Below are 15,445 nucleotides of genomic sequence, written 5' to 3' on the forward strand. Positions count from 1 at the left end.
ATGGGTCCGCTTTACTTTGCAGATCATGTGAGCTACCTTCGTTTTGTAGCCTCAGCTTCTAAACCAGGGCGCCCCAGCAGAAGCGTACTTAAATACAGCTTGAAAAGCAAAACCAAAATAAAGGGGTAAATCCTCCTTGTTATGAGGAATATTGTTTGCTGTAATCATCGCTGTGCTACAATATTTGACTGCACCACAGCTACTATCAGGATCCGGTTTCTCGAGGAAATACCACACCCTATTCCAGCCTTACTGATAGAATTTTGTCATTGGATTGACTTTCGGTATCACGACGGTCCTCTGCAGCGAAACAAGAGGGGTCATCGCTGCAGCTAGGTTTGGTAAAAACTTCTTCCCAAGCAGCACAGATCATCGGCCCAATATTGCAACAGGATGGTCCCATCCTGGTCCTTTGTAGGGCCAACTTTGCCAATACAGTTCCAATGTTGGGCCAATTACTTGTGCTGCTTGGGTTGTTGTGCTTGCTGAAGCTTGGGCTATAAAAAAAGCGCGCCACTTGCGTCGCAGTGTCTCCAGTCGCGCGGTTCGTTCAAGTTCTGCGAGAAAAGCAACGAGGGCTACTACTACGACGGTGTCAAGAAGGAATGTCTCTCGACCGGGGATGAGCAGCACTTTGTGTGCAACGATGGCCCCAACCGATTCGCCCTTGAAGCCTTCTGCATGGCCTTTTGCGTGCAGCGCAGCCCGCCGATGGAGGACTGTAACGCTGACGTGGAGTTGATTCCCTGCCATAAGAAACACCTCAAGAAGACGTGGTGTTTCTATGACGGCGCAAAGTAAGCCCTCTAGATTTAAGCTGTCCCACTGCTCTATTTCGGCTTTTCATATTAGTCGGTCTCGTGTTTGTCAAGGCATGCTCGCCAGGGTGTTTCTCAGTGGCAGTTTTATTTTTAACTTAGACCTGGAACCGCAGGTACTCAGTGCACAATGCATTGTCTCTTCTATCTGTAGAATATTGTATGATATTACATGTAGAAGAGAATTTTTCTGCAATTCTGATCAAGCTACGTTTCAGAGACGGCTAATATAGTTAGCCTGAGCAAACTAACCGCCCTGGCAGGTAGCTGCTACATTAATGATTGATCGCGAGAGGTTGCATTCACACTAAGTATGCGTCCTCAGAACAGAGCCGGCGATTTATTATTAAATTTTAAAAACCCTGGTTTTTAAAATTCGCGGACCGGTTGGTGTGCTCGTAGTGACTGATTTTGGAACTACTCATCCAAGAGATAAACGTCATGATAAATTCACTTTATGGTCTCTTTAACCGCTACCCCAGGGCCTATCTGCCCTACAAATCGCCTTTGTCTGGCCGTCATTTGTGCCTTTTTTTTCTTCTTTTAATTGCCTTTGCCTAAATTTTATCTTGGGCGATGACCCTTTTTCTTTCATATTCAATCAGTTTTGTCTACGATAACCTTCGGTTCAGTGCAGGCTTCCTCTCACATTTATTCTTAGACTTTTATGTATTCCTTGAGAGTTTTAAAATAAAGGACTCCCGGGGAAATACGAATAAGGTTGAGAAGGACGGATTCCACTTATATGTGCATTAATTCATTAACGCTATCACGTCATAGACCCTTAAGGCGGAGCTTAAGTGGCCCGGCCCTCCCACTTTTTGTTCTGACTACCTCTACTGCTGCCCCAAGATTGCCTTTCTATGGCTACTTTCGTCGTCTGCAAGCCTGCAACAAATAATATTTTGATTAAAAAACTATGATACGATTATAAAGTAATTATTCATAAGCTGCTGTCTGAGGCTCCGAATGCTTCCGACTCGAATTGTTGCACTGCGTGTTTGGATCCCTGCACCTTTGTCTAACGTATAGGTGGTGCACTGCATGACACAGAGAAGGGAAAGGTACTCTCACCTGAGGGTTTTTGAGTTAGAGCAGTTGTAACAGTTTTATTAAAATTCTATGTAACCAGGTGAAAGGGAAACTCTAATAAATGAAAGGTTTCGCATCGGTCTGCTTAAAAATATTTTAGACTTGCTAAATGCGCATTATGTAAGCGCAAAGTGCGTTTCTTAGCTGCCACTTTCCTCTAGTTTTTCTTACTTCGTGGATGCTTGCTATTTTTCCACTGCTGAGCACAGCTTTAGCGGCTAAATCTAAGCGGTAATATCTCACATTTTTTCTGAAAAAATAACGATTTTACAATGCACCAGAACTGTCATTGAACCAGGTCCCGAAATGGTTCAGCACGGTTCCTCTGAACTGTACTGGTACTGGTTTAGTTCCAAGATGGCGAAAAATAATAGGAGTTGCGTTCGGTTTCGGTTCAGTACCATGAACATACGTAGCCCATTTAACTCAAACGAGAACAGAAGCTAACTGCACTCTCACTAGGTCTCCCAGAAGAATAAAAAAACAACAACAGAGGGTTCTTTGGTATCAACTAATCGTTGCAGTTGAGGCACAGCTGGCATCCCGTGTCCTTGAGGTTCGTGGGCTCGAGCCCCGTCTACTAAACACGGCAAAAGCAAAAACTGTGGCTATCGAGAAAAAAAAAACAACTCAACTTTTGCTTGTTGACAGAGAAATTGCGCTCAAAATGCTTAAGCACGGCAGCAATCCCTCCTGGCTTTCGTGCTTCGCAGGTGTGCGGAGTGGGGCTTTGAGACGGGCGAGTGCCCTCGCGTCGCCGACTACAGCATGCAGTACAACACAGAGGCTCAGTGCAGGAGCCACTGCAACGGTCCGAGCGCTTTCTTCTTCGGTTGCTATGCGCCCGGATCCGGCGACGCCTGCCCTGTGGACGTCATACGTGAGCCTTCGCGTTCCGTTTATCAGATGGGCGAATGGGGTGTCACTTGGCTGATATCAGCACCATCAACAAGCACCGCTGCATCGACGAAAAACAAAGGTCTGTTGGCGACTCGAACGCACGTGGCACCCTGCTTGTTCGAGGCATAATAGTCCTTCACATCAATCGTCATGGTCATCATCTGAGTGACTACGCCCACTGCGGGGCAAAGGCTGCTCCCATGTCTCTCGAATTAACCCTGTCCTTTGGTAGCTGAGGCAAAGGACAGCTTGCCCATCTAACTTTATGCCGCCCTCTGCTACGCTTGCCTTCTCTTGGAATCCACTCCGTTACCTTTAAGGACCAACGGTTATATTGCCTTCGCATTACATGCCTTGCACAACCCAATTCTTTCCTCTTGATTTCGGCTAGGATGTCAATAACCCGCGTGTGTTCCCTCACCCACTCTGCCCACTTCCGGTCGCTTAACGCTACACCTATCATTTTTACTCTATGAAATCAATCACGATGACATCAAAATACACGCAACAGTTGTGCACGCTATGAGCCAATAGCTTTCTCTACAAGGCCACATCTCGCATGATAGGGCTGAAAGAAGCCATTGCAATGTCTCGCCTCTTCAGTCACGACACATGTTGTTGTTAATGAAGCTTTTTCCCCGCTCTGCCTTCCAATGCATGCTGACGGCGCCCAGTGGCGCGATTGCTTAGAGAGCTAGTAAATTCATCCTTGGTCACCGTTTGGTTCATAGAGTGACGCAAAAGGAAAAAAACAAGTCTATCATTAAGTATTTTGGGGCAAACGCAACGTGCCTATAATATACAAACGGAGCTGGAAGTCCTAAAGTGTGAATAAGTAGTACTGACCTTTGAAATGCTTATTTACTGCCAGCTTCAGACGTATACTATCCCTGCAGTTGATGCGAGACTGACGAAATGCAGGTTCGACACCCTCGCCGACTGCGTGGCTACCTGCGTTCGAAGGCCGCCTGAAGGTCTCCATGCTGTGCTACCGGATCCGCAGAGGACGCGGCGAGCTGCAGATGGAACAACAAGGTTGTCCAACATGACAAACACTACTCCAGAACCAGAAACTTGACGCAGATGGCAATGGGCCTCACTGAACACGCTGCCACATGAACTTCGGACTGAGCAGTGTTCGCAGATGACATCAGGACCAAGTGCTGATGAGGACAGGCTAGGGTCTCGTGATTTTCTTTGAGAAAAATCTGCCTGCACAGGTCTATATTTAGAGTTCTATGCCGACGTATATATGCTTTATTCATACCTTTCGATCACGGAAAAACAGAAGATTACGCTTTCAAAAGAAAAAAAAGCAAAAAAGTAACGAAATGTACACATACACACTATTAGCCTGACGTCGTAGGAACCCGTCACCGTGCAATTTGTGCATAAAGCTGTGGAACTGATGCGCACATGGTCTTTGCGCACTGGATATATCGTTTTTTACCTCAGGAGGGCAAACAACTTATTCTAAAACATTTGTGGCATGGCCTCTAATATTGTACAGAGAACAAGAAACATGGAATGCAGCTCTTGTACGCACCATTGGAGCCACCGTGTTTTGACATCGTATGCAGAAGCTAGAACAACTGGAACTGGTACCCTCACCTAGACCATTACTCCTGCTGTAAACGTGCTCAGGAGGACAACAGCTAGAAGGCTACAAAGGGAAGCGATACCATACTTTGGGCTAAAAACGACTGATGTTCAACTGCTAAGCGTAAAGTATAACTACGGTTGTGTACATGTATTCAATGAACTGTTCCTCCTGTATTGCGAAATGAACAGCTGAGCTCATGAAGGATTGTAGATTGTTATAATCATGGCGAATATTTCATGGTCTGGCGACTCCTTCGGCATCTTGAGTCAAACGCGATAATTGCTTCACGGACACTTTGCGTGGTTTATGCCTTAACAAAGTAAGCGTGACAAATCCTGGCTTGTCAGGTGGTTGTCCCTTCCCTGTGATTGTGATCTAGAACTGTGGGCTCTCCGTTGTGAGTGCTAGTCTTTGAAAGGTTCTTACATTTGGTAATGTCACCCATGTTGAACTGTGCCATGGAGTGAACGTGCTCGGTAGAAGCTACCCAGTGTTGTTCGGGCGCATGTTTTCTTCACTGTAATGATACGTAAGAAATTACTATACATGGATCACCGATTGGTAGCCGGCCACGAGCGCTAAATAATTTGCAAGGTTTCGGTATCAACACCCGAGCGATGGCTTATGACGTCCAAGGTCTGTATAGATCACACGATGCATGAAGAAAACTGTAATACAATCTCTGCCTGCTCACTCACGATTTCTGCTCCTGAGGCTGGCTTTCTTAAGGTTTTTTTTAACCATAATGGGGAAGCAGCGAGTTATGCCTCATGTGAACAACGCTGATTTTTGACTTCACAGCCACTCCTCGGCTCTTGGAGAAAACAGTGGGGAAAAGAAATTCGGTTTGAGAATATTTAGCGGTCGTTGACAAATACCACGTAGTGATCCACATATAGCAATGTCAGCATTATGACAAAGAAAAAAGCATGCAGCCAAATTCATTCATTCATTCATTCATTCATTCATTCATTCATTCATTCATTCATTCATTCATTCATTCATTCATTCATTCATTCATTCATTCATTAGCCTTTATTGGCAAGGATGGCGTGAGGCTTAAGGGAAGAAGTGGGAGTGCTAGGTCAGGGTTAGGACGTCGGACTCCGAAATGAAGGCCAGCAGGGCACTGAGCTTGCATTTTACGTCGCCACTGAGGGCCGTCCAGTCTTCGTATGTCTAAACGTGAGGGCCAGAGATATAACTGGCGCGAAGGCTAACCGTTCCGGGGCATGCATGTCCGCACAGAGTGACGTAAATCGACGTTGGATTCAGCAGGGCGATTGTGGAAGCTGATCCTGATTCGGCGCCAGCGACTCGGTGTCCGGGTGTGCACGCGGCACCTGCTCGTGCGTTTGGGTGAAAGCCTGGGCCGGGCGTGGGAGGCCAGATGGGATCGGAGGGGCAACATAAAGGACATGATCCTGCAAAGAAACCTTTTTGCTCTAAACCGAACGGAACACGCCAATGGTGCAGTGGCTGTCCTGACATCTTTGTAGCTGTCGATCTACATAAGGCGTCCAACACCATCAGTCATTCAGCCTATGTCAACACGTCCATCCAAACTGCAGCTCGAGCCCGCGTAATCAACTTCGCCAAAGCCCTTCTCAATAAGCGAGCCAGTCACCGATGCCAGTCAGCGATGACAGTCACCGAACAAGTAGCGCAACTGAAATGAAATCAAGTTTGTTCCTTCCACTTCTATCTCACCGTAGGTCAGCAGCTTCATTATGCATTTTTCATAAAATTTACCAGAACAGCTATCTGAAAGAAATATACTAACAAGACCATATTTCATATCAGCACTCATTGATCACCGCCATAAAGTTTGAGTTCAGTCTTGTCACACAAAATGTTTTAATGACTCATTCATGCCCGGAACTTGGGTCAGCTGGAATCAACTTCCCCATGACATCGGTTTTATAACAGATAATACCGCATTTCATAAAGCGGTTGATTTTTTTTTGAATGTCTATATGCTTGTTACTGTCTAAATTTTGCCCTTTACTGCCTGAACATTATTTTAAATGAGTTCCCAGTGAATTTGTACAGATTATTTTCTTCCTCTGTGTTTTGCGCCTATTTCTACGTACTTGTACGTTCCTTTGTTTCTCCTTTTGTGGTTGCTGTTTATATTGTATTCGTTTGTGTCCCCACTCTCCTCTGTAATGCCCCGGGGCCCTGAGGGTATAAAATAAATAAATAAATAAATAAATAAATAAATAAATAAATAAGCAAACACAAATAAATAAATAAATAAATCACGCGGCGCAAGAGCCACAGCATAAAGCACGAGCCAAAACAGCGTACCCCAGGGCTCGGTCATATCTCCCACCCTATTTAACGTCGCCATGGCCCAACTCGCATGGAAACCCTACAATATCGACGGCCTATGGCTAATAGTATATCCGGACGATGTCACACTTCGGTCCATTAACCGCAGTACGACTCAAGAACAAATGGACATACTACAAACGACACTAGACATGTACATGTTCAATAACACTGAGCGTGAACACGGCTCCGCGCGGCTGCGCGCATGTGGAGCACCATTGCGACCAAGCCGGTAGCAAACTCGTGCAAAGGGGCAGATGACACGAAGCACCACGTCGAGGTCTCTCTTGTCGTGCGCCACTCTTCAGTGATTCATGATCGCCTTAGATGCAAAGGTACTCCACACTGTAGTGGCCACGCAGCGGCGTGTTTCAGCAATGTGTTATTGACCGTGTACTTCGTGATCGTCCATTCATCACCCGGTGGCTTGGGCGCCAATCTGCGCTTCGGCTGGCAGCACATCAACCAACTACCGGAAGGTCATCTCCGCACACTTGGCGCCGGCATGAACCAACTAGGTACACCTAAAGCTTTGATCCAACAGCTGAAATCTTAGTAGAAACCAAAGCTGCATCCGATCAAACTGCTCGCTAACAAGAGTGGTGGCGCAGGTACTGAGGTCGCTCGTCGCCTAGCCATTGCTGTTCTGCAACAAAAAATGACGGGTCTATACTCCTTTAATTTCTGCCACCAGATGAAGCAAATTGCCAACAGTGTACTATTTCCTTAATTTTTTTTTGTTTTGGACGTGGACCTGAGCCAATATCGCGAACAAACAATTTCTACCATGTGGGTGTGAAACACTACCCGTGGCGAGGCTTACTTTCCCCCGATACCGCGTGCTATCATGAGCCGTCACGTAACCTTCCGTGAAAACGGTTGTCGTATTTAAAAAATTCTGAATGGAACAACATAAAAAAGGGTGCATAATTAATTATAAATTATACTTTATATCTAATGAATTGTGGATGTAGTTCCCTGACCTATAGCACCATCGCGTCGTTGGAGACAAGGAGGAGAATGAAGTTCGCACCTCTGCTTAGTGTCGTACAACAGGCTTCGAGTGCAATCCTTGTTTTCCGGTGAGCACCTATGTACATATGACCACTGCTCTTCTGAGAGTGAATCAAGAGCATCTGGTCTTGCTTTTATATTCTGCCTTGGTGAGCAGGTGTCCTGCATGTGCAAGAATCCCGCTAGGGAAGACAACCGTCATCGAGGAGACCATGCGAAGAGACATCTCCCCCACGAAGGAGACCGCGGGCGGAAGGAGCCCTTCGCCTTATGCCTCCAGTCCAAGAACGGAATCATTGGCTGAAATGTCCGCCTCGGTGGAGGAAACTTCCTACGGAGTGCCCAGATCTTCACGGACTACTCAGTCAGAGCAATGTAAGAGGCAAGCCTTTCCGCCACTCTTTCCATGATATACTCATGTACATTATATCGGCATTGCGCTTTCTCCTAAGTGGACTGCTTTCATGTCTATCACAAACAGGCAGTGTCGACGTTAACATTTAAAGGCGCCTCTACAATCTTTGCTGGTCGGTATAGCTTTACGTCTTATAGATCAGTGTGCTGAATGTTGAGCTAGCCGCCTCTGACTAAGCAGCGCCGTGATCTTGCCTTAAACACAGTATACTACTAGTGTGCTGGGACTGTTCATCTACTTTGCGCAGGAAGTCGGCGAAACACGGTCTCGTAGGACCCCAGTATTAACACACTGTCTTGCGACCTATGCGTATGCCCATCAGGATCAGTTCCAACGCATTACCCTTAGGAATTTCCACCATCTACAAATAGTGAACCAATAAGCCATGCTTGTTGTGATTGGCCTTCGTCGCTTGACTCCCATTCACTTCATTGCAAGCGGAAGCTCAATCGAACGTCATTGATGTCATTGTGCAGCAGTTCATAGTTCGCATCGCACTGAGTCGCACTCAGTGCTACACCTGCGGTAGTAGCAATGGCTCTTTGCTTCGACTCAATGTACACTGCATACGGTATCACCACGAGTTTTGTCTCGTGGCTGCATTCTCATGTCAAAGAGAAGAAATATTTAATCATCTGAATAGTATACACCTTTCAGGGGATAAAGCCTATATATTCCTTGCCGTTGAGTGGAAAGGCGACCTCCTAGCTCCTGTATGAACAGGCGCCATTGATAATTTGCTGCACATCAGCCTTATATGCCTCGGTCTCCCTGATGTAAGTGTGAGGTGTACACCACCTCAACCGCTGTTCCCAGACCCCAAAGGGATTCTTTTTTTCATGCACGCAGAGCAAGCAGGGTACCCGGCACGGCTTAACCTCTTTGGCATGCCGGAGTTTCTTCTGTACGCAGACATAATCACTTCGGACGCAATGAAACATCGTGAGCGGCCTAGACATGTTTAATGTATGGCTCATAACCCGTGCCTTTTGCCTCCGAGTCAGGGTTGGGTAGACGCGACAAGGAGCTTGACTCTTAAGCAGATTATGCCTCTTGTCCATATGATGTGACACAGTCGCTATCCAAGGTAAAGTGGCCGAGGCATACGCATTCCTCCTACACGAAGAAGCTCTCTGGTGCTCCATCTGTCCCGCTTTCAAATCGTGGATCACCTCTCCATGGGGAGCACGCGCTACTGGTAATGCACATGAGCGCTTTGCTGAGACCCACGGTCACGGCCTACTGGACCTCCCGATTGGAGTCCCTCCAGCAACTTCTTAGTCGTGTGCTTTTTTCCTCTATCTGTTCTTCGATTTGACGGTGAACCACGTTTTGGACACTTTACCTGAGTTTGGGCAAACGCACCCCAGCCACCTTGCACAGCCTCGCCTTCCATCGGACTTGCGGGCACGTAAACCCCATCTTCCGCTCCAACTGTGTTTAATCCAGCAAATGGAGCTGTACCTTTTCCTGAAATCTAATGCTGAACTCCGAACACTGCACGTAAGAAAAAAATATTCCTCTATTAGTTGTTTCATTTCAGAGATGGTGGCCCACTTCTGTCTAGACAATCGACGGGACTTAACAGAAAGCAGCACACCAGAGCATAATTGATAATAATGGCTCGGGAATATCCTTCTCCTTCGAACTCGTGCTACCGTTTCGTGTAGAATGTGGGAAACCACAGTTGCACTGTGTGGAAATTTCTTCTGATACAGAAACCTGACTGGCAACAGAGAGGCGTGGGGACACACCAAACGCTATTGAAACGGTAGTACCTTGAACCAATGGACGCCGATGGGCTTGGCCGTCCAATAAAAAGTGTTTGCTTGCTCCGGTATTTCAATTAGATGTGATGGAATGTGTCAGTGCTGTTGCATCTCTTCTGCGCAGTGACCGTACGTCACCGGCAATTTTTTTACGACGACGACTCGAGCATGATGAGGACCTGGACGATGCTGGCGTGGCGCTTCGTATTAACGCTGGCGCTGCTCCTGCTTGCGCTGTACCTCATCGTGTCGGGAATGGTATGGGCTGCGAGGCAGGCGGCCACCCGCAAGCAGCGGGCGACAGACGTCAGCCTGAAAACCGGTCTGTCTAGGAGCGCCGACACAAGCGTGACGGTCACCACGCCCGGACCGGATCCCGACCACACAAGCAAGAAGACAGACATCGAGACCACTAGCAGCACCGCTGAGAATAGCCCGAGCGACATTGCTACTACAACCACAACGACTACAGACAAAACCATAACCACACCTCTAACCACAGAGGAAGATTCTACCATTACCACTAGACCCACAACGATCACGATGAAAACCACAGCGACACATACAACCAGGGAAGAAACTACTACCACAACCACTACACCGACAACGACCACCATAGCAACCACAACCACAGCTACAACGACGAAAACGACTGCAAGCACAACCACTACACCGACAACGGCCACGATAACAACCACAACTAAAACCACGAAAACGACTTCAAGCACTGCCACTACACCGACAACGACCACGATAGAAACCACAACTAAAACCACGAAAACGACTGGAGCCACTGCTACTACACCCATAACGAAGATGAAAACCACAACCACAACTAGAGCCACAAAAGCCACAACAACAACGCCAACAACCACTACACCTCCCTCGTGTACAACGACAAAGAAACTTACGACAACCACTACTGCCAAGCCGACTCGGCGCATTGGCAACGTAAGTAGCAAAAAACCTTCTTGCCCTTTCAAATTTTCGCAGGGACCACAGTCCAAGTAACGCAGCCCTTTACTGCGCATATGGAGGCCTCTAGGCTGGCACTGTGTAGCTTTTTTATTACAGAAGACGCTACCGCGCGAGAATATGAAGGAACGCATTTCTCAGTTCCCGATATGAGACGGAAAGCAAACGGTGCATTGCTGTAGCAAGATTTTATGCAACCTGATCGTACGAACCGATTTCTACTGACTTACATTAAATGATGAAGATATGCGTAATCATGTATCGAATGGAAGAAAATTATATGCGGCCTTATACCAGCTTTAACGAAAAGTGTTCAGGAGAATAGGGATGAGAGATGTGCATTAGGTATGTAGGCTGCTTTTGCAGGCGCGGGAACACGTAAAGACATGAACTGTTGAACTCATGCCAGATTTCTGAAATAGGTAGAGCCGGAAGCAGAAAGTTCTGTATGTAGGACAAAAGTTTCCTTCCAGTTCCTTTAAAGGCCTGCCATTTTGCTTTATTTTCCAGGCGCGAACACAAGGACTGGTGTGACATTTTTCCTTAGCTCGAGCGAAGGATCGTGATTTATCGGTTGCATAAAATCTCAAATAGTGGTCCTTCTGTGCAACGTATGCAGCAATCACGCTTCAAAGTGCAGTGCAGCAGTACCAAGGTCTTGCAATAGCTCGAAGTTTGACCATGATTTTATGTTACGCGAAATCATTAGATTGCAACCAATATTCCTTTACAAGAACAAAATGAATATACTCTTTTAATAAACCTATGCTGCGAGTTATCGAGAGGGACTCGGAAAATAACAAAAACATGCTTTTAACTGCAGCAGGCATGGGCATGAGCCTTTTTATAGACCGCGTTACGGCAAATGTTTGTGCTGAACTTACCGCCACTTCAACGGCGAATTACTGTATTTAACGGCAGTGGAATATTTATTATTTATTACAGTGGAATATTTAAGACAACAGACATGGTGTCACAACAGGACCTCCGCTGAACAGAAGAAAAAGATTTTTATCTAGTGTGGTAGTATTCTGTTCTGAGTTGGTGAAGAGTTTAACACGATATGCATAACTTTATTCCTTGCCTCCGGGCGCAAATTCCAAGGAATTCTAACGGCACCGTGGACAGATTATTTATACCGGAAAGCAAGCAATTGGGACCTTGCTCCAGATAGGAACGCTCTTCGCTGGTCAGCGTCTTTAGTCCTCGGGTCGCGGAAGAATGGCGTACTTTCTCTCTGACTTCCTCTATGTACGCTGCTAGTATTTTCATGTTACCAGCTTATGTTCTTGGGCGCCTTCTGTGGTTGAACTGAAAAAGAGTAACGGTCCGGAAGCGTTTTAAATCAAAACTAAGCAAAGCTGTATTATGTTCAACAGTCTGTAATGTTCAGAGTAGAGCTCACAGAATACGAATCAGGTTGTATGCATTTGGTAGGTACTCTCATGTCATGAATACAAGATTACGCACATCACTTTTTCTAGCCGAACCTCCCATTTGGATGGACTTGTAGGCTGATGAAAAGCCTTGAAATTAAATTGATGACCGCGTAGTGAACTATGGAAGAGAAAACGAGAGAGGTTAAGGACAGGAAGAAAGCAGAGTGAATTAAGGAATGATACCATATCTAAATTGGAGAAGATGAAATCGATGCGGCCAGGGTATGATGTTCAAAGAACAGATAACCGCTGGTTCTTTATGACACCTGTGTGGACCCCATATGAAGAAAGATGTAGAAGATTGTGACAGAAAGGAAGTTTATGTTGGTCGGAGCTGGCACAGGACAGGGTTAACTGGAGACGAATGGGAGAGACCTTTGCGTTGTAGTGAGCGTAGTTAGACTGATGATGGTAAGCATTAGAGAACTGCTGACGTCTTATTATTAAATACCCTTCAAGTAGGGAGACAGTCTCGCTTATGACGCGGAAATGTTCTTCCTTAGTAGCAAGCACTGCCACTACCGTCATTACTTTAGCAGGAATATGAAAATACACCTTTCTGCTGTCGATGAAGTCAGAGCTGCCGAGGAAAGCACTTGCCGCTCTCCGCAGTGTACCGGGAAAGAAATCAAGTTCGAGTTCTGCGAGAAGCCCATCCCCGGATCCTACGCGGACATGGTGGAAGAAATCTGCCGTAATGTCACGGATGATGTGCCTTTCCTGTGCAATGACGGCCACAACCGGTTCAGGAGCGCCGATGAATGCCACAAGCAGTGCATGGAGCGTAACCCACCGGAGAAACTCTGCGAAGACGCGCCCGACTTGATTCCCTGCCAGAGCAAACACCTCAGGAGGACGTGGTGGTTCTACAACTGGGGCAGGCAAGTAGTCATAAGGGTGCCTACTTCTCTGGGTACGCCGTGATAATATTTTGGTGTTCATATTATCGCTCCTCTATGATTTTTCTCCTTCATGCATTGCTATGCATAGAACGTGCTGATTTGACGGTATAGGAATTGGGTAGGGATCGTAAGCCTAAGAAGTTCCTAGGGCACCGAGCATGGTCAAAAGAAAATTTAACATTCCGGGAGCGCTACGTCTTCCTCATTCACAGCGAAACAACCAGCTACGTGCATGCTTACAAAACAATGCTTACAGAACGCTTTAGGGATTTGACATAAACAGAATGTAATCTATTTTCATTCCGGTTTTGTATCTTAGGCGTTCTCTGGATCATTAATGACTCCACGTTTAGGAGGTCTGGCATGTTTTTTTTTTGTTAGTATCTAAGTGTCGTCCGAGTGTCGTGTCTGCATCCAGCTATGAGCTTCTTTAAGGGAGATTTATTACATGCTCAAGCTTAGAAGCATTGATTTTTATTATAAATTAAATTTCCAGCACTATGCGATGGATTACGAAACCGTTTTACAGGTAGTAACGAATAAATAATCATTTATACAAAGTTTTACCACGGCCGTAAGCTCAGATACGAAGTAGATTGACGTACAAGTAACACAATGCGCCTAATTCAGACACGGAAGTATACATCGGTTCCCTGCGGGAACGAAGCTATTTTCGCAATGTATTTCTTGTACTTTATTTTTCAAAGAAATTGCAGTCTTTAATGCCGTTCCTACATAAAATATCTCGCTGCTAGAACCAGGCCCCCTCTCGCCCTTTCAAAACTTACACCTGGCCTCACACAGGAATGAATACTGACAACGCGGTTAATACGTGTCGGAGGAAAACGCCAGCTTATCGTTAGTGGCGAAGGGAGGTGCTAGAGAATTAAAAAATCTTGAATGAGGCAGAAAGATGAGAAGACAAAAACAAGTCATGTTGTTGTGTAACGCCCACATCTTTTCTTAGTATGCTTAACAAAACAACCAAAGTGGAGCACGTGGAGAGGAGATATTCTGCTAGAGAGAACTGCTGCCGGAGAAATAATTAGTTTCAAATACATACATCGGTAAGATGAGTGCACTTATTTCCGTCACTGTCACTCTACATTGTAGATCCACGTGCCAGGAGTGGAAGTTTCAAGAAGGCAGATGCCCTAACTTTGTTGGGCATATGCCTCAGTACAGCACAGAGGAAGAATGCATGAAAGTTTGTCATAATGAATACCCGGATAAGGATTGCTTCGCCTGGGGCAAAGGCGTAGCCTGCTCCCTCGATCTCATGCTGGCGCCCTACTTCGCAATCCACCACGAGGACGGGAGAATGCAGTGCCACCTGGCAGACGTGAAGACAATGAAGGAGCACCGCTGCATCATCGAGAAGAAAAGGTCAGTCGGCAGTGCGGCTGGCTGCAGCTATGTTTCCTTCTGTTCTCGTAGTGTATGTTAGGAAGAAGACCGAGGATGTATATACTTATTTATGGTCAGACTCTATGCCTTGAAATATCCTTGTCTCCATGAGGTGGTGTTAAAAGATTTGTTTTTCTTTCTCGAGTGATCCAGCCATGAGAAGCCACGCACAGTGTCAGGGTAGAGCCTGTAAGCATTGGAAAACCGGTGATAACCCGGACACATTGGGGATAGAACCCAAAACCTCCCACGTGCGATGCCGACCCTCCATCCACTAGGCCGGCGCTGCGGTCTTGTCAAGCAAGCGAGTGGGCAACTAAATAGAAGAAAGAACTGAATGCTTAGTAATCAAAGAACAATCAGCAAATGATTGTTACATAAACGACAATATACATAAGCGACATTGTCCTTATTCGTTGGGGCGCGAAATTAATAAAGTATGCAGATGATACTAGTGTTTCCTTAACCGTCAAATTTTTATACAGGGTTCTTTAGCGCAGCGAACAATTTCTTAGCCTATATCAAAATGATGCCGGCACAACGTTTTAAAAGTAAACTTTAACAAAAACAGAAGCAGTCATCGTTAAGACAGGTCCAATGACCAACAATATATTGTATAATCAGAAAATATAGAGGTTGTTGACTGAATAAAAGTAATTGACGTATATTTTACAAACACATTGCAACGGGGCCCTCCGGCAGATTTTATAATCCGATAACAAAGCCGCGTAACAGGTGTACTAAAATGAAATCGATGCCTCTTAATTGACCATTTAT

At 46.0% G+C, this 15,445-nt stretch overlaps 1 protein-coding gene across 1 annotated transcript; it reads left to right on the top strand.

Moving 5' to 3' along the window:
* LOC144124238 (uncharacterized) lies at positions 1 to 13,283 on the top strand. Its single transcript, XM_077656881.1, has 5 exons — positions 1 to 27; positions 529 to 797; positions 2,624 to 2,790; positions 10,070 to 10,896; positions 12,972 to 13,283. The coding sequence occupies exons 1-5, from the start codon at positions 1 to 3 to the stop codon at positions 13,281 to 13,283; spliced, it is 1,602 nt and encodes a 533-aa protein (XP_077513007.1).
* The last annotated feature ends 2,162 nt before the right edge of the window (positions 13,284 to 15,445 follow it).

This window comes from Amblyomma americanum, chromosome 3 (assembly GCF_052857255.1).
Source record: "Amblyomma americanum isolate KBUSLIRL-KWMA chromosome 3, ASM5285725v1, whole genome shotgun sequence".
NCBI classification, from domain to species: Eukaryota; Metazoa; Arthropoda; class Arachnida; order Ixodida; family Ixodidae; genus Amblyomma; species Amblyomma americanum.

Excerpts from the sequence above, each read along its gene's own strand:
- LOC144124238 (XM_077656881.1), top strand. The coding sequence starts at position 1 with ATGGGTCCGCTTTACTTTGCAGATCAT. Across the intron at positions 2,791-10,069 it reads CTGCCCTGTGGACGTCATAC|TGACCGTACGTCACCGGCAA; the intron begins GTGAGCCTTCGC and ends TCTTCTGCGCAG. Across the intron at positions 10,897-12,971 it reads CGACTCGGCGCATTGGCAAC|TGTACCGGGAAAGAAATCAA; the intron begins GTAAGTAGCAAA and ends CGCTCTCCGCAG.